The following is a 17,275-nucleotide window of genomic DNA, read 5'->3' as shown; positions in this document are numbered from 1 at the left end:
TGCTATTAACATAGCATGTAATTCAACTGTACATTTAAGCTGTCAGCTGTTCTTTTGTTGACTCCCATTTCATATCTAGTGACATCCATTTGTAGATCCTTTGACCCATCTGTAAATATTTAAATGCTGTCTTTGTATTTATAATGCTTGTATTTATAATATTCACTGGTTATATCTATACTTCTACATCCTTTAATTTTTAAAAGCTCTAGATCAACCTTCAGGTTGTCCAGTAACCAAATAGTTTTATCAGGCCACACCACATTCTCAGCAAATTTTTTATCCTACACTTCCATTTCCTTTGCTATTAAATCGCCTGTCCATCCAAAACTTTCTTTCTTTCTCTTCTCATTCTCCCAACATTTCTGGAATACCTTTTTCATTGGATGGTTATCTCCATGTCCCCTTCGATTGATCCAATAGTGAATAGTTGGTTGTCAATTGCCTTTGTCGTAACCACAACGGCATTTCACCTGCTTCATCCTGAAGTGCACATACTGGGGAAGTACTGATTGCCCCTAAGCATATTCTTAAAGCACGTGCTTGCACAATGTCCAATTCGACTAACACAGATTTTGCTGCTGATCCATATACAATATACCCATAGTCTATCTTAGACCATATTAGAGCTATATACAGTGCCCTCCACAATTATTGGCACCCCTGTTTAAGATGTGGTCGAGGACTTCTAAAAATTCTCCTTTTTTTTAAACAACACAGAACCCAAATGCAAAAATAGAGAAATATCCAACCTTTTATTTAAGTACATTACTTTGGTGGTAAAAAAAAATATCACACATTTAGAAAAAAACAACTTGAAATCATGTGTCCCACAATTATTGGCACCCCTAACAATTCCGCTGAAAAATGTAATTGATTTTTTTTTTAAATATATTTTTCTGTAGTTGCTAAAGTTGGTCAGGGTATCTAGGAACTTTTAATTAGTAATTCATGACTTCCTGTTTCCCTGGGGTATAAATATGACGTGACACAGAGGCCTAATTCTCTTACCCATTGGTCAACATGGCAAAGACAAGAGAACACACCATTCAAGTAAGGCAGATGTGTGTCGACCTTCATAAGTCAGGCAATGGCTACAAGAAAATAGCCACTCGCCTTAACTTGCCCGTATCTACAGTCAGAGGAATCATTAAGAAGTTTAAAACAACTGGAACAGTGACAAACAAGGCTGGAAGAGGTCCCAACTTTATCTTGCCACAACGCACAGTGAGGAGGATGGTAAGAGAAGTAAAAAAAAAGTCCTAAGCTCACTGTCACAGAATTGCATCAAAGAGTGGCATCTTGGGGTCACAAAGTCTCCAAAACAACCATCAGACGCTCTCTACATGCCAACAAGCTGTTTGGGAGGCATGCAAGGAAAAAGCCTTTTGTCACTAACACTCACAAACGTAAACGTCTGGAGTTTGCTAAGCGGCACTGGGACTTCAACTGGGATCGTGTGCTTTGGTCAGATGAGACTAAGATTGAGCTTTTTGGCAACAAAAACTCTAAGTGGGTCTGGCGTAAAACAAAAGATGAGTATGCCGAAAAGCACCTCATGCCCACCGTGTAGTATGGTGGAGGATCTGTGATGCTGTGGGCCTGTTTCTCTTCCAAAGGCCCTGGGAACCTTGTTAGGGTGCATGGCATTATGAACACTTTGAACTACCAGGACATTTTAAATAAAAACCTGATGGCCTCTGCCAGAAAGCTGAAGATGGGTCGTCATTGGGTCTTTCTGCAGGATAATGATCCAAAACATGTGGCAAAATCTACACAAAAATGGTTCAGCAGTCACAAACTCAAGGTCCTCCCATGGCCATCTCAGTCCCCAGACCTCAACCCAATCGAAAACCTTTGGGGCGAGCTAAAGAGGAGAGTGCATCAGAGAGGACCCAGGACACTGGATGATCTAGAAAGATTGTGCAAAGAAGAATGGTCAACGATCCCTCTCTCTGTGTTCTCCAATCTTGTGAAACGTTATAGGAGGAGATTAAGTGCTGTCTTGTTGGCAAAATGGGGTTGTACAAAGTATTAACATCAGGGGTGCCAATAATTGTGGGACACATGATTTCAAGTTTTTTTTTTTCCCTAAATGTGTGATTTTTTTTTTTTTTTCCCACCAAAGTAATGTACTTAAATAAAAGGTTGGATTTTTCTCTTTTTTATGCATTTGGCAGATGTTTTTATCCAAAGCGACTTACAGTGCAATTATTACAGGGACAATCCCTCTAGAACAACCTGGAGTTAAGTGCCTTGCTCAAGGACACAATGGTGGTGGCCGTGGGGTTAGAACCTGCGACCTTCTGATTAACAGCCCTGTGCTTTAGCCACTACACCACCACCACTCAGCACTCAAAAAAGGAGAATTTTTAGAAGTCCTCGACCACATCTTAAACAGGGGTGCCAATAATTGTGGAGGGCACTGTGTATATATATATATATATATTTCAAATTTGTCATACTTGCTCCCCATTCTAACCCTGTAACACCTCATCACATTTAGTACTTTTTTACATTTATTAACGGTGTACTTTATATGTTCTCTCCATGTTAGTTTTGTGTCAAAATATACTCCCAAAAATCGAAAACACTACTTTTTCTAATATATTTCCAAACATTTTTAACTTGCATTCCTTGCTCTTCTTTTTATTTGTAAAGACCATTACTTTTGTTTTCTCCACTGAGAACTTATATCCCCACTTTGTTCCACTCTTTTCAACTTGCCCAATTACTTCTTGCATCTTCTTGATTATATATTCAACATTTCTACCTCTCTTCCATATTGCTCCATCGTCTGCAAATAATGACCTCCCCATATGCACAGGAAAGTTTAATTAAATATCATTAATCATTATAGAGAATACATTTTGACTAATTAAACTCCCTAGTGGAGTTCTGTTTTCTACATTATATTGCCTTGATATATCTGACCCTATCTTCCCCTAATATTCCTTTCATTTAAGAAATCCATGATCCAGTTGAACATTTTCCCTCCAGCTCCCATCAAGTGCAATTTAATTAGAAGTCCTTCTTTCCATAGCATATTGTATGCCTTCTCCACATCAAAGAACACTGCTATTACTGTTTCTTTATTTATTTGAGCTTTCCTTATTTCCTCTTCCGTATGTATCACAGGATCCATTGTGTTTCTTCCTTTTCTAAATCCACTTTGACATCCAGCCATTATATTTCTACTCTAAGAAATACATAGATTTCATTTATCATGCATTCCATTATTTTACATATATGTGACGTTAATGCTATTGGCCTATAGTTCCCAGGTCTTGCATCTTTCCCAGGCTTCCTTATTGGAATAAATACTGCTTCTTTGCTTTGTGGCATTTTTCCCTCCTCTCACACTCTATTATACAACATCAACAGTTTCTCCTGACTGGGATTAAATGTTTGAGCATACTGTAACATATTTCATCTTTTCCCGGTGCAGTTTTCACTGTCCTGTTCAATGCTCTTTGGAGTTCTCCCATGCTAAAAGGGACATCTTGTTCCCCATCACCATTATTTTTTCTACATAACGCATCCTCATTCTCTACTTTTGTTCTTTCTCTACCTCTTCTTCGTTTTTCTGATAAGTTATTAGAGCTGTTTATCTTAACAAAGGCTTTTGCCATCATCTCTACCTTTTCCTTATTTGTTACTGCAGTTTCATTTTCTTCAATCATAACTGGATAGCTCCATTCTCTCATATCACCCCTTTTTAAGCACACCCCATATTTCTTCAATATGTTTTCCAGAATGTCCTTTTGTTGGTCTTATTGTCCTCCTTACTTCTGCCTGAGCTTGCTTATACAGAATCATGTGTTGGAAATTATGTTTTTTAACTATTCTAAATGCTTTATTCCTATTTTGTACTACTTCCTTACATTTGTCATACCACCATGGTACAACTTTCTTTTTAATTCTTCCTTTACACTTGGGAAAATGAAAATTGTGTAATTAGGGTACAACAGGGCTAAATGCACCTCTTAATAAAATGTGTTATTTTTTCTGGTCACAAAATGTTTCAAGGTAAAAAAAAAGTATATTTTTATTTTTTATAAAAAAATCGATTGTAAATGAATAATAATGGAAGGTTCTTTAGATTAAAATTCAGTTTAATAAAGTGGTGGGGATGCTTTTACCACACACCTGGGGTAAAATGCTACCTCACTTGCAGGTAAAAGGCCCCTATAGGGTTTAAAGTGATATCGTGTAGATATTTGTCAACTAATGCAAATAATTTTGAGACCGCAAGATGCTTTTTTGAGTAACAAATTAAGATGATGCTTACTCGAGAAATAACTACTTCAGAAAAAGTCAACCATGTCCTGTTAATTTCAAACACATTTGGCATTTTATCACAGCTCAAGTATTCTATACACAAACTAATCTCTATTATGTTTGGATGAGTCAATGTGAGCCCACTTTGAATGTTTTTCATATCAAATCTATTCCCCCACTTAAGAAAATCAATGTGTTTAATAGGAGCCTTTAGTCCCTGGAAAATGTTTGATTTAATTACTTTAAACAAAACCAAAAATTATAAATAAGTATTTTGACTCATAAAAAATGTGTTAATTTCTGGTATATTCATTAGCTACATAAATTTGCAACATTTTAAAATATTATAAAAATTAGATCAAATTGCCTCAAAATCAACCTTTAGACATCACACACGAAGATTTCTTGGAACAGGAAAATGTTGCAGTGCAACATGACAAACAGCTGTTTTTGAAAGTGTTGTGGTAGTTTTGTTGCTATTTAGTGTTTTGTACCGTTGTACCCATGGAACTATAAATATTTACTTTCGTAAGATATCATATTACTTTTGTAAGTCTTGATTCAAATAGTTTACTTTTGTATACTTTTATTTTGATTTTGGAACAGTCTGACATAGACGTTTGTATGGAAAATAAATGTATAAATATTATATTTAAATCAACTCTTGTGTTCTATGGGGAGAACTATAAGTACAAAATTAAATAAAGGTAAAACAAATCCTGCAGGATTAGCATAAAAAGTAAATAAAACATTGTTATTCCAGTCAGGGGACTTTTATTTTGAAACGGATTGTTTCCGTTGTCGCTGACTTCCCCTAAGCGGCCAACATGGCGGGAGGCAAGAATAAATCCTCTACTGCACCGTCAGGACTTCAAAAAACACATGTTGATATTCAAAACCGAGTACACGGTTTTTGTTACGGTTGTGCTATGGTTCTTGGAAATTGGGATCAACATATGGGTGATCCAAAAAGTTGCATGTGAGTGCAGAAGAGATCACTGACATCCACGTGATATTTGAGTGATTTATAATCTACACAGTATTATTAATTATTAGATTTGCGCAAATAGGGAAAGCGTTTTAAACCTCAGCCGGTTAGCTGGTCTCTCAGCGTGGTCATGCGGTTTAGAGGGACTTTTTTTTACACTTTGTAGCTAGTCAGGCATGAAGCTACTCACTGGCACCCAGCTATCAATTTTATATAGGATAATTTAAAAACATGACACTGACTGGCAGTTTTCAAAGATGTTGAAGTCATAGTTAAAGTGTCACAAGGATTGCTGTGTTAACGTACATAGTAGCTGTGTGTAAAATTAACCTTGTAATCAAATAGATTGTCGTCTTGTAGTGTAAGTTTTATTGTGTGTTCATACACAGAGATTGGCTGGAAAGCCTACATGGATGAGGTGGAAGGTGTTATCAACGGCACATACGACTACACCCTGCTGAAGGGCGACACGGGGCCTCTGGTGTAAGTAAACTTAACAGTCTTTGTATACTAGCGTCTATCTAAGCCTAATACTATATTCTAGTATACTAAATTGTACATTGGTGATGTTAAAGTTCAATTAAGAAAATAAATCACTGTATCAAGAAATTAATTTAGTGAGATAATGGATATACTATGAGTTTTTGGACCCTACTATGGTATCCTTTGAAGTACCTTACAGTAAAATTGAAGTGCCATGTTTTATATGAGTGTGAAAATCAAGCAGAACCACTAAGATTTTACCATATGATACATCACTGAACCATGGTACATGGTTCATGCTACTGAATTTCACCATTTTGTTTAGATATCTATGGTGCTGTACCTCTTAATAATAACACATTTACATTTATTCATTTGGCAGACGCTTTTATCCAAAGCGACTTACAAAAGAGGCAAACATAAGCGAATCATCTTAAGGAGACAATGGTACGAAAAGTGCCATACTACAAAGTTTCACTATCATCAGAATAGTATACAAAACAGATTTAAGTGCAACAAGAAATGTAAATAATTATTTGTATTTTTTTTAGTGACCGGTTAAGTGCTTTTGGAAAAGATGTGTTTTTAGCCGTTTTTTGAAGATGGAGAGTGAGTTAGCTTCCCGGATTGAGTTGTGAAGGTCATTCCACCACCGTGGTATGATGAAACTGAAAGTCCGGGAAAGTGTTTTGGTGCCTCTTTGTTTTGGTACGACAAGGCGACGTTCCTTAGCCGACCGCAGGCTTCTGGTGGGAACATAGCTCTGTATAAATGTTTTTAGGTATGCTGGAGCAGACCCAGTGACTGTTTTGTATGCCATAGGGTGACCACCTGCTAATAAGCCCAAGGGGGGACAAGGGGTATGTTTCTGAGGGACAATGTGGGACACTGCCTGGCGCGGTGGTGCCCCCACCCCACGGGCATACTCACTGATAGTGGTTTACCCATTTCTAGCACATACCACACATGGTATATTAATACTGCCCTATTCCCCTAAACATGTGTAATTGCTGATGTATCCTCATGAATAGGCCAACCAATGTGTATTTTTTTTCTAAATAAAGATTAATAATATTTTGAACATTCAATGAATTGAACAGATGCACTTCCACTTACGATTTACTTTAGCTATTTAATTTTATTTATTTTTCATTACAATTTATTCACTTTAAATAAATTATAATATAAAATTATAGGATTAACAGGAATTGTAGTTGCTCAACACCACAGGAACAGTAAAAAAAAAAAAGTCTTAACTCACAACTCCAGAGGTTCGCGGAAGGAGAAGGGGGAAGAAGGATGGTGAACTTGCATTTTAGTAAAGGCAGGCGCAGGAAAAAAAAACTGTTCAGTGTTCTGGGGACACCTTTAGGACTTTGGGGACATCTTTAGGATTCAAACCTTTTCACCAGCATCTGAATCAAATAAAGAAGAAAGATAAGAGACAGAATTAAAGCAACGATCATTTTTAGTCACAAATAGCTAACACACAACAATTTTACATCCATGAACATAACTTTAACATTACCTTTGGTTGTTGCCTCTCGTTGCTCATTCAGTGGTCTTCTGAGGACTTTCAAGCAATCTTCGACGGAAGCAGGGGCAAGCACATCCGTGACAATGGCTTCTGCAATGTCCGAGTCCGGATAAACCGTTTGGGCTAGCTTTGTGCCACAATCTCCTGCCCGATATGATGTAGCGTGTTGGACAGTGTGATACACACTCGTCACCTCTGCAGCAGTCACTTTGTCAGCTAGAAAGTCGTTTTTAGGTCGGAGGAAAGCATCCATAGATTTGGATGTCTCTTTCTGTTGGACACGTTTCTTGTGAGTCTCCGTGAGTCTGTGTCGTTTGGCATCGTATTCCCCTCCATGTCCGATTGAGAAGGACGTTTTGCAAAGCCCTCTCGGTATCCCCCCAACACCTTTCAGCCACAAATATTCATTTTCCCAGTCTTTTCTGGTATGCACGTGCGTGCGCTGTCATGACAACAACGAAAAACTGAGGGGTGTGTCACGTGGGTGTGGCAACAGTTGCGTACTACTGAACTGTCAAGTAATGTTCGTTTGGCTGCCTGGGGCTCGAGGATATAGAGCGACCAACTTTTTTTTTGAGCAAGCATTGATTATGCGTGACACGGTCTCAATTTGCGGGACGTATGAATTGGGCTTCAAACGCTGTGCGCGCACGCGCTACGCGGGACGGGTGGTCATCCTAGTATGCCAGCATCAGGGCCTTGAATTTAGTACGTGCATGAACCGGCAGCCAGTGGAGAGAGACAAAGAGTGGTGTAACGTGCTCTCTTAGGCTCATTAAAGACCAGACGTGCTGCTGCATTCTGGATCATTTGGAGAGGTCTAATAGCACATACAGGAAGGCCTGCAATGAGAGCATTACAGTAGTCCAGTCCAGTCTAGTTATGACAAGTGACTGAACGAGCAGTTGTGTGGCATGTACAGAGAGGAAGGGTCTTATCTTCCTGATATTGTAGAGTGTAAATCTACATGATCTTGCAGTCTTTTAAATGTGGTCTGTGAAATTTAGCTCATCATCAATGTTATCCCTAGATTTCTGACCGTTTTGGAAGGCGAAACTGTAGTTGGACCCAGCTGCACGGTGATGTTGTGTTCAACAGCAGGGTTGGCTGGAAAGACAAGGAGTTCGGTCTTGGCTGGGTTGAGTTGAAGGTGGTGTTCCTTCATCCAGGCGGAGATGTCTGCCAGACAGGCAGTGATTCGAGCGGTCACTGTGGTGTCGTTGGGCTGGAAAGACAAGTAGAGTTGTGTGTCATCAGCGTAGCAGTGGTAAGAGAAACCATGTGACTGGATGATGGGTCCCAGTGATATTGTGTATATGGAGAAGAGAAGTGGCCCAAGCACTGAGGTACCCCAGTAAGTAACTGATGTGGCTTGGATAACTCCCCTCTCCAGGCTACCTCAAAGGACCTTTCTGAGAGATAGGAGTTGAACCAGCCAAGCACAGTTCCAGTGATGCCATAATAATGGCAGTATTGCCATAATAATAATAATAATAATAATAATAATAATTACTTACATTTATATAGTGCTTTTCTAGGCACTCAAAGCGCTTTACATAGTCTAGTGTGAATCTCTGCTATTGGTGGAGAGGAGATTAGAGTGAGGTAGCCAATTCAGGGATGTAGATTATAAGCAGGCCATGATAGATGGGTGGGGATTTTGGCCAGGACACCAGGGTTACACCCATACTCTTTACAAGAAGTGCCCTGGGATTTTTAATGACCATAGAGAATCAGGACCTTGGTTTAAAATCTCATCTGAGAGACGGTGCTTTTTTACAGTATAGTGTCCCGTCACTATACTAGGGTGTTGGGACCCACACAGACCGCAGGGTGAGCACCTCCTGCTGGCCTCCCTAACACCTCTTCCAGCAGCAAATTTAGTTTTTCCCCGGAGGTCTATGGGATCAAAATCCTGTCAAAAGTATTGCGGTCACGGATCCTAAAACAATAAGCATGAATCAAAAAATAATAAGCGCAGATAAATAAATAATAAGCACAAATCAAAATAATTAGCGCAGATCAAAAAATAACAAACATGAATCAAAAATATATAAACATTTAAAATATGCTGCAAAAAACTACAGAAAAATGAAAGCAAAGTCATCAGAATTGCAAACAAAATCATGTTCTCCTTGATTAAATTACAGTTTTTTGTGCTCTGACAATTTTGCTCATATTTTCTAAATTTTGTACGCTTATGCTGTATTTTACTTTGCTTATGTTTCCAAGTTGTGTGCTTGGTTTTCCAAAACTTTGAGTAGTATTTCATGTAAATCAGGCGGAGTTTTGCATCCCTATCTGTAGTTTGAAACTACACTTCAATAGACAGTTCACATGGTCTTACACTTGCACTGATGCCACAGTATACTACTCCAGACTCAAGCTATAATAACAGTGAAATAGCACATTGTTTTTATTCATTACATTTGTATGTAGGTTAACAATATTCACTGATAGCAGTGGTATTCGGGTGAACTTTATTGGGGTGGTATTCATAAAGCTGTTTTGAAATGTTTTTGTTTTTGTCATTTTGTTTGGTGACGCTAGTGCCACAGAAATTACATACTTCACCTTTAATGTGGCAGACAAGGGAAGCATTGATTGGACAATAAAAAAAAACTGACTTTAGAAGTCAATATGTTGTTTTATTTCCGTTTCATTGAACCAAAGCCTACAGTTGACAGCAAGCGAGTTTGCAATTGAGTTCATCAATCTGTCCTGTTCTCACGGGACGAGTTCTGCACTTTTTAAGGGTCTCTCTAGTTACAGCGTCACAAACGGCATGTTTTAGGATGCTGTGTCAAAGTTTAAAGTAGTTGAAAGTCTTGAAATTTTGTCTCAAGATCCATTCATTCTGTTGTGCTTCATCCAGCTGTTAAGAATTCATCCTATGCGTCTCTCAATCTGTGGCTGTGCTGCTTGTGCTTTTATTATGGAATTTACCAACAGGTCTGGAGAAATTATTAATTGCGTAATGTTTTAATCGAACCAAATGAACATGTTAAATCAACAACACTAGTAGTAACCACTGTTTTCTGTATCTGTATGTTTCAGGTATCCAGCTGGCTTTGTGTACATATTCACTGCGCTGTATCATATCACTGACCATGGACAAAATATTCGTCTGGGCCAGTACCTGTTCGCTGTCTTCTACCTCATCACTCTGCTGCTCGTTTTCCGCATTTACCATCGCACCAAAAAGGTGGGACACCTGCATTTTGCTCATGTTTCAGAAATCTGTTTATTACGCTTCTCTATGTTTTATTTGTTTTACTTTCTAGGTTCCACCCTACGTGTTTTTCTTCGTCTGCTGTGCTTCATATAGGATTCACTCCATTTTTGTATTGCGTCTCTTTAATGATCCACTGGCCATGATGCTGCTGTTTGGAGCCATCAATCTCTTCCTGGATGGTCGCTGGAATTTGGGATGCGCCTTCTACAGGCAAGTAGAAGGAATGGATAGAAGGATGAATGGGAAGAGAGAAGGAAGCAAGAATGATTGGATAGACATGGGGATGAAATTGAATGTACAGTGGGATGCTTGGATTGGATTTTTGGTTTTATGGTGGGACTAATTACTGATTGATGAGATACGAAGGCTGGCTGTTCTCTTACATTGTGTCACCTGACTGAGCGTGACACGTCAATTTTCTAGTTATTTTGTCCTGTGAGAAACTGCAAAATTACAGACAATCAGAACATATCTGATGTTTGCAGCATTGTGTTGCATTTGTTCTGTTGCATCTAGCTTTTTTTATTTTTATTTAAAGACTGAACAGCCCACAATGCAGTAAAAATTGTTTTGTGTTTGCATTGAAAGCAAGTCTTCCTCTTGCTTTGGACAGTTTAGCTGTGTCTGTGAAGATGAATGTTCTGCTCTTCGCTCCGGGTCTGCTCTTCCTCCTCCTGTGTGAGTTTGGTCTGTGGAAAACTCTCCCCAGACTAGTTCTCTGTGCTCTCATACAGGTTTGCACATGCTGGCAAAACAAACACTTGGACATGTTTCTGTTTTAAACTGTTTTACACCAGCTTTTCCTGTACCACCCAACATCTCTCTCTCTCTTTATGTCCCGCAGCTGTTGTTAGGATTTCCATTCCTCCTGGTGAATCCTGGCGGTTATGTTAGCCGGGCCTTTGACCTGGGCAGGCAGTTTCTGTTTAAGTGGACAGTGAACTGGCGTTTTCTCCCCGAGGAGGTGTTTTTGAGTCGATACTTTCACCTGGCACTGCTTCTGGCTCATATTACCACGTTGATTCTGTTCGCACTGAAGAGATGGAAGAGGTAAAAAAAAAAAAAAAAAAACTTTGGTAAAAAAACACCCAGTTTGATTGATTGTATTTTTGGTATTTGACATGGTCCAGACTGTCACAATTGTGTGTTTTAGAATAGTTTAAAAAAATAGGGCTGTCAATCTATTAGTTTTTTTTTTTAATCAAATTAAGTACTTATGCCGCTTAATGAATCTTGTCAAATTAATTCATTTCAATTAACCGCTTGTATAATTAACTGATTATTATTATTATTATTATTATTATTAGTTATATTTAAATAATTATAAATATTACATTTTTAGAAGTATTTTAAAAAATCTGAATAAAATTCAGATAATTAAAATTCATCACATTAGTGTGTCAGACGAGTAAAGCATTGATAATATAATACAGAAAAAAGCTTTAGAGGTCAGTGTAGTGTTTATTTCCATATTATTGGATTCTTATCATTGGCTTGAAGTCAGAAGCAATCCATTTTGCAATTGAATTAATGAACATGTCCGATTATTATTATAAGGGCTTGTCTAAGGATGCATCAACGTACACCTGTGTCAGAAGTATACATTTGGAGTGTCTCACTTTGGTTGCATTGCAACATAAATGCATCTTTTTGAGGTCGCTGTGTTAAGTTAAAAGTAGTTTGAAACTTATAACCCATCTCAAGACCTCTGCATTCGAATTGGCTGCATCCAGCTGTTTCAACGCAAGAATGCATACTCATCTTGTGCTGTCGCTAGTGTAAAGCAAGCCTGAGTGCAGTCTGTATAGCAGGGGTTTTGTTTGCTGCCCCTTTCTGAAAAAAAGGTGGTACTTCATGCTTGAATTGCTCAGATTGTAGGAATATTCCATATTAAGGTACAATGGCATTATTAATTGTTTAAATTTTTTTACGTGTTTATATATATAATTAATCACACTAAATTAACTAATTGAAACAACAGCCCCATTTAAAAAGTTATTTAGTTTTGATTAGTTTGTTTCTGGATCTGTTGAATATTATCTCAATTATAAGGCCACTTGGGTCTGAATGTATTTGATCTAAACCAAATTTGCTACAGGTCTAGAAACAGAATATAGATTCCACTGGTCCCTAACAGTGTCATGGAAAGAAACTGTTGTTTATTGCAGGTCTGGGAACAGTATTTGGTCCATTTTAAAGGATCCTTCTGAGAGAAAAGAGACTGTACAGAAGCTCAATGCTGATCATATCCTTTAACGGCTGTTAAATCAAAATATTTTAGTATTTTCAAACATACCTTACAGTCTTGATATCTAGCAAGCAAGTATTCATGTAGCAGCAAACACTTTTATCCAAAGTGACTTACAGAACACTTATAACAGACACAGACCCTTTAAAGTAACCTAGGATGCGTGCTAACGCAAGGGCACAATGATAACTCATGGCTTGTTCCTTGTGCGGCTCAAAGCACCAACATTCTGGTTACTAGCACCACCACACATATCTGTTATATCAGAAAAATGCTTTTCCTTATCCAGATCATACAGACAGTTCTGGTTCTGTTCACCTCTAACTTCATTGGAATGTGCTTCAGTAGATCTCTGCATTATCAGTTTTATGTGTGGTACTTCCATACACTCCCCTATCTGCTGTGGAGTGGAGGAGTTAAGAAGCTTGCTCACCTGCTCAGGTAAAACAGACACTTTTTCCTCGCTGATGATGGCATTGGAATTATCCTCATTTTTGTTATTTCTCTACTCACTTAACATTGAATCACTTTGTCCAGTTATTGTCTAGTTTGTGCATTGTGTATTATAAAATGTATAGTTTTGACTCTAAAATCTGATTGGATGGCCAAAGATTCAAAGTTTAAAGGGGGTGTAAAATTGCTATTGTATGCACTCCTATGACCTCACATAAGTTGGTTTAAAGAGACCCATGAAAGAATAAAAAAAAAAAAAAAGAAAGAAAATTCTCATAATTTACTCACCATCTTGCCATCTCAGATGTGTATGACTTTCTGCTGCAGAACACACAAAAAATATTTTAGGAGAAATCTCAGCTCTGTAGGTGCATACAATGCAAGTGAATGGTGACCAGCACTTATAAGCTCCAAAAATCACATAAAGGAAACATAGAAGTAATCCATACGACTCCAGTGATTAAATCCATATCTTTACAACTGATATAATAGGTGTGGGTGAGAAACAGATCAATATTAAGTCATTTTTTTTATTACTCTATATCTCCACTTTCTCTTGTGAAACTAAATGGGCACCATATGTGACTTTTCAGATGTAAAAGTAAAAGTGGAGATTTAGAGTGGATTTAACCACTGAGTCTTTGTGGATTACTTCTATGCTTCTTTTATGTGATTTTTTTGGAGCTTTAAAGTGCTGATCACATTCACCTTGTATTGTATGGACCAACAGAGCTGAGATATTCTAATAAAAACTGTTGTCTTATAGTAAACTAATCTTTGTTTGTGTTCTGCTGAAGAAATACATTCTTTCATATCTGGGATGACAGATTTTTTTTTGTAGTTATCAGCATTATGCCACAAATGCTGTTGATCGAGCTTATTTTGTAGTTTTGTTAAACTACAAAGACAGTTTTGGGCACTCTGTTTCATACAATTCCTTTAGAAAACCTGTTAACCATGGAAACATCACTGTAATTCATGACCTTATGTTGCTTATTGATTTATAAATGTTTAATATCTGTATAGTTCAGGCAATCTGCTGTCTTGGACACGCTTTGTTCTTCTTTGTTAATGTTTTTTCCATTCCTCCCTCTATCTTGTGCTGTTATTAGAGTGTTGATTCTGGGTCTGATAGAGCTGTCCTGGAACACGTTTCCCTCCACCAACTACAGCTCTCTCTCACTGCACATTTGCCATTTCATCATCCTGCTTTGCTTGTGGATCAACCCTTCCCCTGCTCTTCCGGCTCACGGGTCTGAGAACAAGGCTAAACGCCACTGAACACTGGTCCAATCAGTGTGCTCGCTGTGTGGGATGATCCCTGGCCTCCACCCCCTGTCTCTTTTCTGACTCCTGGAGCCACTGGTCCCCTGTTCCAAAACTTGTGTGACAAACAGGGGTCATCCCAGGCAAGAAAGGGTTGAGACTGTGATGCTCAAATGGGATCAGTGTGGTTTGTTCACGGATGCAGGATACAGTTAACATATTTGAGGAACAGAGAGAGTTTACAATGTTTCTGAGGATTCTTAAGGACTAATGCTCAGTCTGGGATATCGGAGCGGGATTTATTTGTCATTGTTACATAGCATTTTAAATCGGTTGACCTGTTGAGATTTACAGACTCCATAGATGTGTTGTCAGCCCATGGACACATTATTGACAGGACTGTTTATTGGTACAAAGGCCTAAGATAATGTAAAAATGTTTCAAGTGTGACATTAAGCTTATGGATTGATTATATCATTGATTTTGTTCTTTGTCTTATTTCAAGTTATTCAGGGAATTTGTTTCCATTTGAATATTGATTTCCCAACCATGCACAGTGACTGTAAGCTTAAAGGTATAGCTCACCCAAAAATTAAATTTCTCCCATTATGAATGCTTTTTCATGTTGTTCCAAACCTTTATGACGTTCTTTCTCCTGTGGAACACAAAAAGATGTTAGGTACCATTCACGTTCATTGCACCATTTTTTGCATACAGTGAATGTTCTGCCTAACATGTACTTTTGTGTTCAACAGAAGAAATTAATATGGTTTTGGAACGACATGAGAGGGAGTAAATGATGAGAGAATATCTCTTCAACAAGTTCACTAGAGTTTACTGTAGGAATCAATAACAAAGGAATAGCATAGATCTGCTTTTCCATTTCTTCCAAGTTTGAGACACCCATGAACTTCTCAAGTTTTTTTTAGTAGTTACTGAGTTTGTTTACTGCCTTTGTTCTTTTACTTGTATTGTGTTCAGTATGTTTTTCTGAATGGCTTCATCGTTTTTTTTTTTTTGCTATCCATGTTAATGTGAATTATAACATTTTCTCTGAATCTGAGCATGGTTGAGACAAACCCGTTTGTCACAGGACAGCTCATAGTATAAGAGGCCTGATTTCAGGAACTTCGTTTTGACTAAATGTGTCATGGAAGGGATAGTTCACCCAAAAAGAACAAATTCTCTCATTTACTCGCACTCATGCCATCCTATATGTGTATGACTTTCTTTCTTCTGCAGAACTCAAACAAATTTTTTTTTGAAGAATATCTCCGCTCTTTTGATCCATTCAGTGCAAGTGAATGGTGGCCAGAACTTTGAAGCTCCAAAAAGGGCATAAAGGCAGCATAAAAGGAATCCATACAACTCCAGTGGTTAAACCTATGTCTTCAGAAGTGATATGATAGGTGGAGTGAGTAACAGATCAATAGCGAAGTCCCTTTTTACGAAAATCCCCACTTTGACTTTTTGGCGACTCAAATTCTTTGTGCATATCACCACCTGCTGGGCAGGGAGAATCATTTATTGTAAAAAAGGACTTGGAAATATTGATCTGTTTCTCACCCACACCTGTCATATATCTTCTGAAGACATTAATTAAACCACTGGAGTTGTATGGATTACTTTTATGCTGCCTTTATGTCCTTTAGCTTCAAAGATCTGGCCACCATTTACTTCCATTAAATGGACCAACAGAGCTGAGATATTCTTAAAAAAAAAAAAACTTGTTTGTGTTCTGCAGAAGAAAGTGAGTAAATATGAGAATTAAAAATTTTGAGTGAACTATTCCTTTAATTTATTTTGGTTTTATATGGCAGTATAGTGGAAAATGAAATGGAGTACTCCAGTACTTAATTTTTGGGGTGCGATTTTATTAAATGACTGATCTGATTATCTTTTATTTGCAGTTGGTTTTTTGTTATTTTTGCATGATGTCCATTTGCTTAATTCAATTAATAATTATAATGCAACCGCTGTCCATGGTGTTATTTCATTTTTAGGGTATTAAAATGTCTCCACAGCTAGAAAAATGTATCTTAAAACCTGAAGGCAGTGTCAATGAAATGGAATCATTCAAGCATTTTATTCTATCGATTTGTAAGTAATTGAAAATAAAATCATTTCAAAAAATTCATACTGTAGATTGCCACCTCTCGGGTTCAAATCGTTAGGTTACCAGCTACCACCGTATTTAAGGCGATCCCTGAATCAAATGCTCTATTCGATTTTTGATTACACAACCAAGCATAACCCACACAAACATACAACATTGTTTTTTCCATTTGGCAAATTTTGTAGTAGATTTTCTCATATCTGTAAATGACAAACAGAATTCTTAAATCACACATATTGGGAAAAAGCAAGCAATCCGTGCCACACACAAATCATTGGCAACAAAAACCCAAACAATCTCAAGAAATTACAATTTACCAATTTTTAAGATGATTGCTCCCATTGTCAACATCTAAAATGGCACAACACTGACATAAACAGATGGTTTAATCTAAAAGAAAAAATTCAGGTCAAAATTCAAATGAACAGAGATGGATAAATCGAAATTAAGCAGCTCTTGTAGATTAAGGCAGATTGAGCCCAGTTTTGGCCTTGGTAAAACATACATAACTAGTAATTTTGCTATTGCTACGAGAAAAGTGCTTTAAGACCTGCGGTGAGTAAGGGTAGAGGTCTACTAATGCATATTTAGACTGAAGCCCATAGATTATTAAGGCAAAGCTTGCATTGGAGTCTGCACAAGAGATGAGCTCAAACTCAACTCATATT

The 17,275-nt window shown here is 37.7% G+C and overlaps 2 protein-coding genes across 2 annotated transcripts in view; one reads left to right on the top strand and one right to left on the bottom strand.

Annotated features, from left to right (window-relative positions):
- Positions 1 to 17,275, bottom strand: part of capn10 (calpain 10) — a 139,720-nt gene that overhangs the window by 39,448 nt on the left and 82,997 nt on the right. The window lies entirely within an intron of this gene.
- Positions 5,109 to 16,567, top strand: LOC127645529 (dol-P-Man:Man(5)GlcNAc(2)-PP-Dol alpha-1,3-mannosyltransferase-like). The gene is given in 10 exon segments (XM_052129177.1): positions 5,109 to 5,155; positions 5,157 to 5,264; positions 5,636 to 5,752; positions 10,347 to 10,494; positions 10,574 to 10,734; positions 11,138 to 11,258; positions 11,369 to 11,574; positions 12,693 to 12,770; positions 13,070 to 13,213; positions 14,338 to 16,567. Coding segments are annotated over 10 exon segments (1,299 nt in total). The 3' UTR covers positions 14,507 to 16,567.

This window comes from Xyrauchen texanus, chromosome 6, assembly GCF_025860055.1.
Source record: "Xyrauchen texanus isolate HMW12.3.18 chromosome 6, RBS_HiC_50CHRs, whole genome shotgun sequence".
NCBI classification, from domain to species: domain Eukaryota; kingdom Metazoa; phylum Chordata; class Actinopteri; order Cypriniformes; family Catostomidae; genus Xyrauchen; species Xyrauchen texanus.
The sequence above is the reverse complement of the archived record's forward strand: the minus strand, read 5'-3'. Positions and strand labels throughout refer to the sequence as shown.